Source organism: Oreochromis aureus, linkage group 3 (assembly GCF_013358895.1).
Source record: "Oreochromis aureus strain Israel breed Guangdong linkage group 3, ZZ_aureus, whole genome shotgun sequence".
Lineage (NCBI taxonomy): Eukaryota > Metazoa > Chordata > Actinopteri > Cichliformes > Cichlidae > Oreochromis > Oreochromis aureus.
The window spans coordinates 10,241,450-10,255,537 of NC_052944.1; the positions used below are offsets into that span (position 1 = coordinate 10,241,450).

Here is a 14,088-nt window from a genome sequence, read left to right on the forward strand (position 1 = left end):
TGTAACAAAAGTGACGTTCCCCATTCTGCACACAAATGACACCTATAAATGGCGCTCTACAACAGTCAGTGCTTATAAGTGGTTTTGAAGAGGCGGGCTTTCAGCATGTAGCTTCTGTCTATGTTGGGTTTATCTAGGCACAAACCCCACTGGAACACAAAACCATCAAATGCACGGCAAACTGTGGCGCTCTCTGTGTTTTTGAAGTCAGCCAAGGTCAAGGAAAAGATCTCTTCACCTGAACTGCCAGTTTTATTCTCAACAAGCAGTCATACATGAATATGCAATTACCAATACACGTGACAGTCTTAAGCAGGCGTGTGTGTGAGCAACATCAGTGTCTGTATTCTGTGTGGGTGTGTGTAGGTGCATGTGTGTCTGTGTTTTCAGCCATACCATACATAGACATATAACCTTTCAATGAACTTAACTTGTGTGTATGAGGTATGCTCAAAAACAGAAATAAGCGTCTTGCTAAACTATAAAAACACGGACTTGCAATAGGTCATATCTCAAATGAACATCTAAAGATGTGAAGTCTTGCACTTTAATAGAACAGTCTGGTTTCTAAAGTTATAATGGAAATTATAACGTCGAGGCTGCTTCCTCTCATCTCATGGTACACAAGTGCACACAGAATCTTATCAGACCTAATAAGGATACGATATTTTATCAGCATACAAATGATTATATATTTCTAAGCATAAATGACAATCTTAAATTATTAATTCTGACAGTCTATACACTGCAGAAAAAAAATCTGCTTGTCCAATATGAAGAAACCCCAAATGACAGGGCCAAATGTCAGTATTGTTCCACAAATCACTGCTTCAAATTCACATGCATTGATAAAACACAATGCTCCTGAATGTCTTGTGTATAAAATCCTGTGCAAATGTTCTGATATTCGTAATGTTGGGCAAATCTTTTGATCCATTCTTTATTTCTTTATATTTTGCTTCCAAAGAGCCAAGCTTTCTGAAGGTCTTTCAAACTTTCTTTGGACGTTGGCTGTTTTTCTCTTATTTTCAGTCAATAATTGTAGCTAACAATTTTCAGAGGAGTGCTTTGTTTGTCAAGCCACTTAATACTAAGCTATGAATTATTCAAATACAAAAAGGCACCTAACTTGAGGGATGAACCAGTGTTTGTCATGTAACATATAACATACATGCCATAGATAATTCAGCCAAGAACCAATTTAAAGGGTGACTGTCAAGAAGCCAGTACAGAAGAACTGGACAGAAAATCAGTGGCAGTAGGTCTTATGGAGTTGTCTTCTTCTGTCTGCTGCTTAAGTGCCACCACAGCAGATCATTTGCATGAATCTGACCCTATTCCTAGCATCCTCCCCTTTCACATCAACCCTCTGCATGTCCTTGTTCATTACATCCATGAACATCCTCTGAGGTCTTTCTCTTCTCCTCCTGCCGGGCAGCTCCATCTTCAACATCCATCCTGCCCATTATATGTAGAAAGAGAGAGAGAGAGATTGGGAAAGAGAGAGAGACAAACACTGAAAGTGCAAAAATAATAATATACAGCAACAGTCCATAATCAATGGCCTTATTCCAGGTTTGATCAGCACCATGGACAACAACCTCAGTCAGAGGTTGGGTGAATAGACACATTTATTTAAACTTATGTTACAAACTCACACCATCTCCTGAATCTAGGCTACCACAATCCCCACTTGGTAAAATAACATAAAGACCACTGTAATGTACAGGGTAATAAAATGGGAATGGTTGGTGATATTAAAGTCCTGTTTGTGGCACATTAGTATATGTGAGGGGGCAAACTCCTCAAGATGGGTGGTGACCATGGTGGCCATTTAGAAGTCGGCCATCTTGGATACAACCTTTGTTTTTTCAATAGGAAGAGGGCCATGTGACACATCAAACTTATTAGTAATGTCACAAGAAAAACAATGGTGTGCTTGGTTTCAACATAACTTTATTCTTTCATGAGTTATTTACAAGTTTCTCTTTGTTCACAGTCATTGACATGTCAAAGAGGTTAACACGTGAGGTGCGGATCGAAATTGTGTTGATATCTGGTGAACGCAGTAACCGGGTCATTGCAGCAGATTTCAATGCAAGACACCCTACGAGACCACCCATCTCCCATGCTACAGTTAGCAAACTGCTTGCTAAGTTTCGTGAAACTGGTTCAGTGTTGGATTTGCCAAAATGTGGATGCAAGAAAACTGTCACTAATGAAGAAACATCAGTGGCTGTCCTAGCTTCATTCAGCAAGAGCCCACAGCGTAGCACTCGCCGCATGTCACTGGAGAGTGGCATTAGTCGAACATCCCTTCGGCAGATATTAGCTACTCACAAATGGCACCCTTACAAACTCCAACTACTGCAGCATCTCAATGAGGATGAGCCAGATCGGCGCACAGAATTTGCAGAATGGGCAAAACAAAAATTGGAACAGGACCCTCAGTTCATGCAGAAGATTTTGTTCAGTGATGAGGCAAACTTTTATGTGAATGGTGAAGTTAACAAACAAAACCACCGCTATTGGTCTGACACTAACCCACATTGGATGGATCCCTCCAAGACTGTCGGAACAACAAAAGTGATGGTTTGGTGTGGTATATGGGTTACAACGATAGTGAGTCCATTCTTCATCAATGGAAACCTCAAGGCCACCGGATATTTGAAATTGCTACATGATGATGTGTTTCCCTCTTTATGCACTGAAGCTGGCATGTTCCCTGAGTTTTTCCAGCAAGATGGTGCACCACCACATTATGGGTGCCAGGTCCGAGCATTCCTAGATGAACAGTTTCCTGGAAAGTGGATTGGTCGTCGTGGGCCAGTTGAATGGCCCCCAAGGTCTCCCGATCTGACCCCCTTTGACTTTTATCTTTGGGGTCATCTGAAGGCAATTGTCTATGGTGTGAAGATACGAGATGTGCAGCACCTGAAACTACGGATACTGGATGCCTGTGCTGGCATTTCTCCTGCGGTGTTGCTATCAGTGTGTGAAGAGTGGGAGAAGAGGGTTGCATTGACAATCCAACACAATGGGCAGCACATTGAACACATTTTATAAGTGGTCAGAAACTTGTAAATAACTCATGAAAGAATAAAGTTATGTTGAAACCAAGCACACCATTGTTTTTCTTGTGACATTACCAATAAGTTTGATGTGTCACATGGCCCTCTTCCTATTGAAAAAACAAAAGTTGTATCCAAGATGGCTGACTTCTAAATGGCCACCATGGTCACCACCCATCTTGAGGAGTTTGCCCCCTCACATATACTAATGCGCCACAAACAGGACTTTAATATCATCAACCATTCCCATTTTATTACAGTGTATCCATATAAATGGCCCACCCTGTATATTATCATAGAACTAAAGAGGTATATAATTCCCAAACAAATGCTTTAAAGCAGATAACTCTAAGCCTGCCATAAATCTATGACATCTTACTGTTCATCACTGATAATAGCACTGTAGCCACGGTGACACAAAGTCAGAACTCATTTGAGCCCTGCGTCCCATAAATGGCAAACATGTGACTTCATGAATTTCTTCACAAATTAAACTTAACCCTTAGAGAAAAAATAATTATTAACTGTCCCAGCTGCATGCCATTACATACATCAACTTTAATAATTGCCTGTATTCACTTAGACCGTTTGTCTCCAACAAGTCTTTTCAAGTTAACTTTATTAATTACTTCCTCTATGCCACTAACATGTCTGTTACACTCCATTCCTACAAGAATGCTCAAAACCTCTTATCATTATTTACTGCTTTAATTTTAAATTAGTAATGTTTAACATCAATTTTGCTTGATTTGAAAAAAAGTGGGGGCAGGGCAACTTCACCTACATCTGTTAGACCTGTTGTATTTGACCCACACAAAATGTGATAGAATTTGAAACTGCTAAAAACCAAAAAAACATGCCTGGAGCAACCCACTTATCAAATACATTGAAAGATTGTGTGCCAGTAAATGGTTGTGCAGTCTGAAGCCACATATAGATAGCTTATTTGAAGCAGCAGCTTATAGGCAGACTGTGTACTTGTGCACCCGCACCTTTGCTGTGGCTATCACCCTGGTGCAGACCGGAGAATATAATCTGAGGCTGTGCAACTGCCACGCCACATCTCACACTTATAGACAGGTTAAATAACAACAGGAAGTCCACCAAAAGATACAGCGGCTTGCTGTATGTGGCTGTGATTCAGACAGCTGAAGACCTCATTCAAGATATAGATAGAAATACCGCACTGGTGTGAATGTCACCACAGAGTAAATGCAATAATGGACAGGTGAGGTCATATGCAAAAAATAGATAATGTCTTACAAAAACACAAATATTAAACACTGGATAAAAGGTCAATAAATGCTCATTTATACACAGAAATCTTAAAATGAGTTTAATCTGAAACATTAATGGTTTATTCCTGAGCTGCAGTTACATTTATGGTGAAGAATAAATAAGATGACTCTGCTTCTCTCTCTGATCAAAAAGTTTCTGAAAAATATGTGGAAGTGTTACACAAAAGTTCAGTAGGTCTTTAAGGATTTAATTAGTAATTAAGTTTCAATTAGAACTAGGGTAACAAAAGAAATTCATCCCTGCACGACTGAAGCTTTGCTTTGTTTGTTAACTGGGCAGATAAATGCTAAAAGGGAGATACTACACTTTTACCCATACGATGGACAAAAAAATCTCTTTAGACTGTCAGGCTTGTGCACAGAAAAAAAATGGATAGATGAAAACATCTAAGACCCTGCACCTTTGTGTATACTGGTTATGAAGATGAAAAATGTTACAGAAATTAAGATGATAGAAAGAAGAGCATTTGGTTAAAATACAGATAGTCGTCATCATGGTTGAACAATAATGACTGTAGGGAAAAAAGAAACAATTAATCTATTCTGGTCCCCAAACAGACTTTGTGTGTCTTTTACCACTATCTTAGTTATGTTTTAATTGCTGTGACCACTAGAGGGTGATATCTGTACAACTAGTAACTATATAAGTTGTAATTAAAGAGCAGTTTATGGGGCTGGAAAATGAAACAAACTAGTAAAGGGCTAAAAACTGCAGTTCTAATGTCCTCTTAAATATGGCTCTAAAAGGAGTAATTTCCCCAAGACTACCTCATCCATTTAGACATTCGTAAGGCTTAAAATGATGGACTTGGCCACTTTGATTGACAGGTATGTCAGTGTAGGCAGCTAGGCCTCATGTAACAGTACTAAACCCGACTTGTCCATGATGTTCATTTGTTGGAACATTTTCAATATAATTATCCAATAAATAATATGGCTGCGAATGAGGTACAGCATATCCACGAAGTTTGTGTCAGTGCAATGCACACTCACAGTATATGAATGCAGCTAGTTAACAGAGCCAGCTAGCATTATGTGAGAAATAGCACATAGTGCTTTCTCACCTCAGATGCTAAAACCCCAACGTGGTGACCCACAGAATGCAAACGCTCAGGCGTTAAAATACAGAAACCAATGGGATGGCAACTTTTTTTTACAGACTTATCTATAGCTGTAATAACTTTCCTAACAATGTAAGGCATGCATCAAACATACAAACCACCCACCAAAGGGTCCAATCTAGAACAGTGTATGAATCTCCAATAAACATTGCATACTTCATTTCCTGGATTGTTGTTATACTTTTATTATTATTATCATTATATTATTATTATTATTGTTAATATTTGACCTAAGAATCACTGTGTTGCAGCATCAGAATAGTTGTCCAAACCCAAAAAACCTTTTTTGTTTTTTTCATTACACCAGTGTTACACATGCTCTGTCATGGCATACTGAAGACAGGTGGTTCTGTTGAGAAACAAAGAAAGTGTATTTGTTTACATCGCAACTTTATCTTTTGCTTTGAGTCATCAACGAGTGCCTATAATGATATTAAACTGATAAGTGCAATTTTTGTGCTGAGAACATACTGGAATTTCATATACGTTTCTTAACTGTTTGCTATGTTTTGGTTGTCTCACTAAATCTTTTACTTACATACATTTTCATTTACTTAAAGAAAGAAATAGGTTAAATAAGAATTCTGTAAACCACGGTGCACATGAAAATGTTTTTTATTCAGAAAAAAACCCAAACAAGACAACAACAGAAGAAAAAGAGACAGATATTTAATGTGACAGACCTCACGATCTCAAAGTCAGTTTTGCTCAGACCACACCGTGTTATTGTTTCCTGTTGCTCATGATGTATATCTCAGTCTCTCCTCGACTGCTGCAAACCTCCATCTAACTCTCAGTGTAAGAAACACTTGACAGTCTTTAATGTCCTGACTTATGTCCTTCAACATAAAAATTATTAAAGACAACAATATCATGTTCATCATATTTATTACAAGCTTAACTTTTTAATCACAATACAGAAGCGATCTTATTTTTTGGGACAGACACAATATTTCAACGCTAGCTTGAAAAAGTTAGTTGTGTTCGGGCTGTCTGGTCACAGCATGGATAACACGAGTTTCTTATTTTTTCCCTGTTGCTTGCCTCCTGGTTTTAGTTGTTCCATGCAGATGAAGTGTTGCATCCTGATGATCATGTCAAGAGCTGAGTCATAAGAGTCAAACACGATTTCCCTTTATGAGATGCAACTAAACAATAGAGCTTAATAGCTCTCAAAAGAGAGAATTTAAGCTCATCATCATAAAGTTATGAAGCAGTTTTTCATGATTTCCTTTTAAACTAATCCTCTTGGTGCCCTCACTGTCCTTTTACGCTAACTTTCTATTGATTGGCTGCCCTTCATAAACAGTAGGTTTTGACGACTTTTGTCCTCGCAACCAGACCTGTGTAGGTGAGATTAGTTATATCTGTTACATCAAACTGATGCAAGGGTTTAACGGCTAAATTTATCTCTGAACAGTCAGCCGTCTGTCATTATGACTCACGGGGGTTATTCGTACATAAGACGACCTCATTATCTGAAACTTTGGCCATCTGAACATACACAAATGTACCAGTATATGTGTGACAAATGGTAAGGAGATTTATGAAAGGTCCTCTTTAAAGATATGCATTAATTTATTTCAGATGTATGTGTTTGTTATGCTGTGTCAAGTGTTTATTCACATCTCTACATTGTTTGTTAACATCCTCATTTACACCTAAATGATAAAAATTATGCACCCAATTTATTATTTACTACAGCCATTATTACATTAATACTTTGGATGTATATATAAATTTGGCTCAAAAAATCTGAGCATAGGACAAATAGGACTGCTTCTGTTTATGTATTTAAGGCAGAATATCTGAGAAGAAGAAGTTTGGAGTAGAGCAGTTTGATTTCTTCACCATACTGAACTGCCTGGGCTGAAACAAACAGATAAATTCTTTGGATGATAAAGAAAAAAAATAAGCAAAAGAAGTGAAGAATAATTAATAAAATCAGTGATTTGTAGGTATTTCAGTTCCAGGACTTAGGGAAGCTGCAGAGAAGTAAAGCTCTTACATAAGTTTGAAAATCGCCACAGTGTGTGAACAGTGGTTGCTTGTTATGCTTGATTTCTCAGAGAAGTCATGTGTGTGAAATTAGGATATAAAAAATTCAGTTTGCTATTTGCCTAATTAGCAGAAATATAATTTTAGTTTAAATATATATATATTTAATTTTACCTTTTACCTTATTACCTTAGAATAATACTTTAGAATAAAAATATTTATATTATTATAATTATATACATGCAAATAGAAACTGAATTTTCAGATAGTGCTCAAAAGCTATTTTCTCAGTTACAGTTACAACTAGAAAGTTGTGAAAATGGCCCAATGGCCCGAAATTCTCTGGCTCGTTCTTTCTTTTTTATAGATAAAGCTTGAAAAATGTAAATAATATTATTATTATTGTGTTATACAGTTATAATGATAATATAGTATAATATAATCATATGTTATAATTATAATCCTTGAGATATTCATGTTTATCCGTTCAGTTCATCAGATTTTAATACTCAAAAAACAGGCCTGAATATATGCGTGTGTGTGTGTTTGTGTGTGTGTGTATAATTTGAGACTGAATGCCCCTTCTCAAACTCATACAAATCTAGCCAATTTTTCCTTCTTCTAACACATTTTAACTTTGAAGACAAAATGTTCATTTGCTTCCTAATATATCCCACTCATCTTCTTCTTTCCATACACTAAAGGTGCAAATCCCTCACAAGAGATCAGTGTGACAGCTTTCACTCTGTGTTGATGTTCCTGTTGTTTTTCAAGTGTTTTGTAGAAGCATACACCACATTTGTGTCCAGCTCACTCTGTGGTACAGGCCTTCTGATTTTAGCTTTGGGATGGAAATTCAGTGCTGCATAGTTCATGTCATCAGTATCCACATTCTGTAAACGAAAATGTTCAAAGTCACTAATCCTGCACATTACTTGTTAACCTCTTAACATCCAGAAGGTCACAGGGAACCCCATCTACTGTTGGGGTCCAGCTACTGAACTTTCATCATCAAAATGAAAGATCTTTTGACAGAAAAACTGCAATGCCAAAATGAATATGTGAGACTTAATTTGGATGGGCATATTCAGGCATGGTACGGTCAGGCATGGCCTCCAAAGGTTACCCTAAATGGGTTTGAAGTTTAATATCTTGCTTGGTGAGAATAAATCTTCATCTAAAGCCAAAATCTAACATCAAAACAGATTACCTCACTCTGTTGTGGATTCTGTCCATCATCTTGAGCTAAATGACAGGAACAATCCAACTGTCAGTAATTCGCTTCTGCTTTTGCATTTGCAATTTAAATGAAATCAAATCATATAAATACCTGGATGAAATTTCCTGATTTGGGCAGCCAGACCAATGATGACCAGTAGAAGAAGAACAATTAAACTGCCCAGGATCACAGTCATCACATTTGTTAATCCATCAAACACATCTACAAAATGGACAATTTAAATAAAACTTTGTGTAATATACTGCCTATGACTGTAAAAAGTCATGCAAAATGACAAGATTTAAATGACAGAAAACATAATTACACTCTTACCTTGCACCTTTAAATATGTTCCACTTGAAATTACCGTCTTATCATCTTTGTACTCTCCACAGAAATACAAGCCAGAGTCAGATGAATCCAGGTGTTTGATATTGAGAAACAGCACAGAGGTGTTGGACGTCATGTTAAATTTGCCAGCTTGAAGACCATCTTGGAGAGAAGCATTTCTTTCAGCAGTGACCATAGATGAGATTCTGCTCACGTTGGGTCTGTTGGTCATTTTGAACCAGAATATGTGACCAGGATGTCTGCTAAAGTTGGAGCACTCCAGTGTGACTTCTTCACCAGGCTGAACCTCCACAGCATAAAACTGTGTGACTATGGAAGAGATCCAACCTGAACCAAACAACAAAATAAACTTCAAACTCCACCAAAACCAAACAACCAAACAATGCCTATGAACTACACTGTCCATTCAGTGTCTCAAGATTCAGTTCTCTTGGATTACTCAACAAAAAGTAATTCTCGTATGAGGAAAAAAGTGACAGGTCTACTTACTGAAAGTGTAGAGTAAAACTGCAATCCACTTAAATTTCAGCATTGTGTGTATGACCACTGCAATGTTGCTAACTGAACTGTGCTCCAGTAAAAGTGATCTCTACATAAAGAGGCGGGCTGCTCTTTTATATGTACCGTTCCTCAGCCTGACGGTGCCACCAGATTTAGGAAAATGGTGCAAACTGACATCTTTAGGAACAACAGAATATCAGTATTTTATTTTTTGACAGCATTTCAGATAATGCTGTTCAATAGGATATATTTATATTTAATAGATAATGTATTTTGAAAAGTTTAAAATACATCTACAAAAGCTGTCAGTCTGTATAATTTTGATATATTAGATATTTGTTGTCTTTACCATGAGATATTTTAAATAAGACTTAGCGCTAGTGGTTACGCAGCTCTTGAAAAAGGTTTAACTCTACATTTTTATGCTCAGTATCAGATGTGTCAGTAATAATATGTGACAAATAATTCTGATATCAAGCACTCGCTGAGGTTCTCTGTTGATTCTGTAACTGCTAACATTGCATGAAGCAGACTATTGGGCCCACACTAAATAAAGTATTAATACTATAATCAAGTATCTTTTTTCATCATGTGTGATTATATTATGTTAGCAAGGCTTAGTAGGTTCAAGTGCATCTTAGTGTGGAGCCTTTAGGTAGTGTGGGTTTGAAACGTGCAGCCTGTGGAGGAGTAAACCCTTTGATATGAGGCTGTGCAAGTGTCACCCTGCTACAGCAGAGGGTAGTGATGTGAGTTTGTGCGAAAAACAGCGTGAGATTGATTTACCACGAAGATGTGTCCTGATCTAGATTTGTTTAGCATGCAGCAACACAAATGCTCTTCAAGTGAACTGACTGAATCAGTCCTGAATAAATTAGCAACTTCTCCTCCTTCTCCTTGTTGATTACAAAGAGCTCAATTGTCAGGTCAGCTGGTGCACTCATTTACTTTTTCGAATCAACAAGTCCTGTTTGTCGAGTCTGACAAAATATGGGTAAAAATGCATTTAATCAGCTTTAACTTGGAATGATTGTTGGTACTAAACCCACTCATCTAAAAATTATAAAACTGCTGATCATTGTTAATTTTTGCATATCGATGATTATTCACTCAGAGTGATGTGACCAATATAAAACATTTGGTGTCTGGGTCTGTCTGAGGGATTTATTTCCTCCTCTTCATGTTTTTTTTTGGCTGCTTATTTCAATCAAACGCAGAGGTCACTTTCAAAGTCCTTTCAGAGACGCAAAGAACAACCAGGCAGCTCATTTAGTGATGGAAGTGATGTTTCAGTTAAAACACATGTCGGTTCTTCAGTATTAGTTAATGTTCAAGTGTTATGATACATCATAGCAGTTTCTTTAGCACACAGATTACCTATAAACTATGTTCAGACATTCAGATGATGTATTCAGCCCACTCCATTGTGTTAAATAAATAATTTTATTGGAAATGAAAAAAAATACACTTCAAACATGCAGTATGAAAAATGTCTCAACATAATAAAATAACATGTTATTAACCTTTTTGTGCTGACTGTCAAGTCTATTTCATATAACAACAGAAGCTGACCCAAAGTGCTTTAAACACAGATTTGCATCACAGGTCTCCAAACAGGCATTTTCACAATGAAACTGAAAGGCGTGTTTTGTTGTCTTAACTCTGGAAAGTAAAAGTCACAGAGGTTCAGTTGTCATTCAAATGTGTTCAGATTTGGCAAACTGATTATTATTCATCTCATCAGTGAGGACAGACCACCCTCCCCTACATAAGCGGCCTTTATAAGTTGGAAGTGTTGGTACCACTATTACCCATTGTTTCATTATGAATAAGACACATTGGAATATTCTCATTGTTTAACATAAATGACACAATGTTACATAAATGTTATCTGAATTAGATATATGGACTGATTCTTATACAGCGCTTTTCTACTCTCCCGGATTACTCAAAGCACTCTATACAACATACCACATTAACCCAATCACACACTTTCTCTAAACTGAGTGCTTCCTAACTACATGCATGCACACTCTTGACATGCAGACTGGAGGAGCCAAACCACTAACCTTCCGATCAATAGGTGACCTCCTCTACCACCTGAGCTACAGTCACCCAGTGGTAAACATGAGTAAACCCTCACTAGGTTTTGGATAAAGTGTACACTCACAAACCTGTAAAACTTGCATTTGAAATGTTGGCTACCATAGCAGTATAGTATTGCAACATGGCATTTGGGTCTTCTAACTAAAATAGGAAAATAGAACATAAATAGTGCCATCAATGCCAGACCTGGCCCACATCTGGTTGACATACACCCTGCCATGACACCAGTCAGTCAGAAGTGCCAGCTTGATGCCGGATCTGGGCCAGACCTGTTTTCTATGAGCCTGGGCCACATACACCAAACCACAATCGGGCCAGATGTGGCATGCCATCACATAAACAGTGCCATCATTGCCAGACCTGGCCCATATCTGGATGACATCTCTTTTGCAGTAGGAACTGCAAAAGAGAAGAAATAACTGGTCACCATCTGTAAATGTGCTATTGGATTAGTTCATCATTTTGGTACAACATAAATAGATCTAACCGTAGTCTTCATCAAATACCTATCTGAAATCTCCAGAGTTTTACAGCCATAGCTGTGATAACAGGGATGAGAACAACAGTCACAACAACCAGTTTCAGTTTCATTTGGCATGCTGGCAAGCTGAATTTAGCACATCAGACTTACAATCATCCCCTCCCAGTCTGCCAGTCAGCAAGAGTTTGTGGGTCACATTCATAATGCAACTTTGTCTTCTGATTCTTCCAACACTGGAGACATAGCTCAAACCAAAGTTGTGGTAACATCTGCAAAGTCAGTTCATCTTTCATTTTTGAACTATTTTTTTAACCATGGCAAACAAAACATGAATGTCAGCTGATGGCTATTCAGAATTATGTGTCATGGTTCTGGGTCATTTGACTGACCATTTTGAGAGCGTGTTTTTGTGATTTATTTGTGTTGTAATGTAATTTCTGGTTTATCTTCTCTTGTTTCTTAGGTCCATTTTGTGCCTTTGTCTTTGTGTCTCCTTGGAGAACCTCTCTTGTTGTCTGTGTTTATGTGTCTGTATCGCTCCTCGCACTTCTGTGTGTCTTAGACGGGTCGTTGTGTTTCTTCTCCCTTTCTTGTTCACATTTCAGTTCAGTTCAGTTCATTTTTATTTCAAACATATACATTCACCAACATTTCATAAAATCATTCCATGCAGTTGTTTGAAAAGGAGTAGGCTGAAGTATATACTTATTTAGCCCTACCCCCATTTCCCTCCTTGTGTTTCATTCCATCTCTCCTCTTCCATCATGTGGATTCATGTGTCCCTCTCCCGCAGTGTCTCGTTTCCCTTAACTGTTTCTGTGTCGCCCTGTTTGTGTCTCCTCCCTTTGTCTCCCCAGTCTGTCTTGTTTCCATGTGTGTTCCTTCCTCCCCGCCCCAGAGTCCAAAACAGAAGTTTGGTGCAGAAACCTCTGGTCGCGGCTGTGCAGAGCTCACAGCAGGCTCTGGATGCTGTGGCTGGAGCTCATGTTGAGGGCTTGGCCATCTATTCCTGGGAACCGGAACGGGTGGAGGAACTGGCCAAACCCCATCCATTACCACCCGAGAAACAGGTACGGGTGCGGGGAAAGGTTCAGGTCCTGGCCACGCTCACCCTAGGAGCAGGGGCAGAGGCAGGTACAGGAGCCTGCTGGACACCGGCCACCCTCACCCAAGGAACTGGTACAGGCCCAGAGGTGGCCTCGGCTGGCCTCACCCTAGGAGCAGGTGACGAAGGACACTAGCTGCCCCCACCTGAGGAACTGGTATGGATGCGGGGACACACTGGGCCCTAGCTGCTCTAGGAACCAGGACAGATACTGGCTGGGCCCTAGCCACCATCACCTGAAGACCTGGAATGGAAACAAGGCAAGGCATGGTCCAAGCCGCTCTGCAAGCAGGAATGCAAACAGCAACAGGAGCAGGCACCGGCTGGGCCCTAGCCACACTCACCCGGGTGCACCCGGAATGGGTGCAGGGGAAGGCAGGGTCCAAGTCACACTGCGAGCAGGAACAGGCTGAGAGACATGTCTTGATGCACGCTCAATCATCCAGGTAAGTAAATCCATAAAAGTTGATTCTGTTCATCTGGACATATTGTTTTCAGTGGGAGAAACGTTTCATCACTGATCCAAGTGACTTCTTCAGTCTCAGCTGACTACAGGTTTCCCCAAACTTATAAACAGTACATTTGCACAATGACTGAAACTAGCACCACTGAATGAACAATGGGCTGTGAGGTCAGTTCCTTGATCATTAATATGCACATTGTCATGACCACTGATCAATAGCCATGAGCACCATTCACAGAGAGTTGGGAAATGGCTGCAATCACAGCATTTTAAGATGGGGAATAATGTACCCTTAGGCCTCCTCCTCGATTCAGAGATGGTTTTTCCCTTTTCACGTAAATGGCCTCCTTGACTCCCTGCTCAAACCAGCATTC

The 14,088-nt window shown here is 39.0% G+C and overlaps 1 protein-coding gene across 1 annotated transcript; it reads right to left on the minus strand.

The window, feature by feature from the left end:
* Positions 1-7,826: 7,826 nt before the first annotated feature.
* LOC116316824 lies at positions 7,827-9,624 on the minus strand. The gene is made up of 5 exons (XM_031735465.2): positions 9,548-9,624; positions 9,041-9,385; positions 8,819-8,929; positions 8,699-8,733; positions 7,827-8,381 (listed from the first exon to the last, which is right to left on the minus strand). Exons 1-5 carry the CDS (start codon positions 9,588-9,590, stop codon positions 8,229-8,231), a joined length of 687 nt encoding a protein of 228 aa, XP_031591325.1. The 5' UTR covers positions 9,591-9,624; the 3' UTR covers positions 7,827-8,228.
* Positions 9,625-14,088: the final 4,464 nt, after the last annotated feature.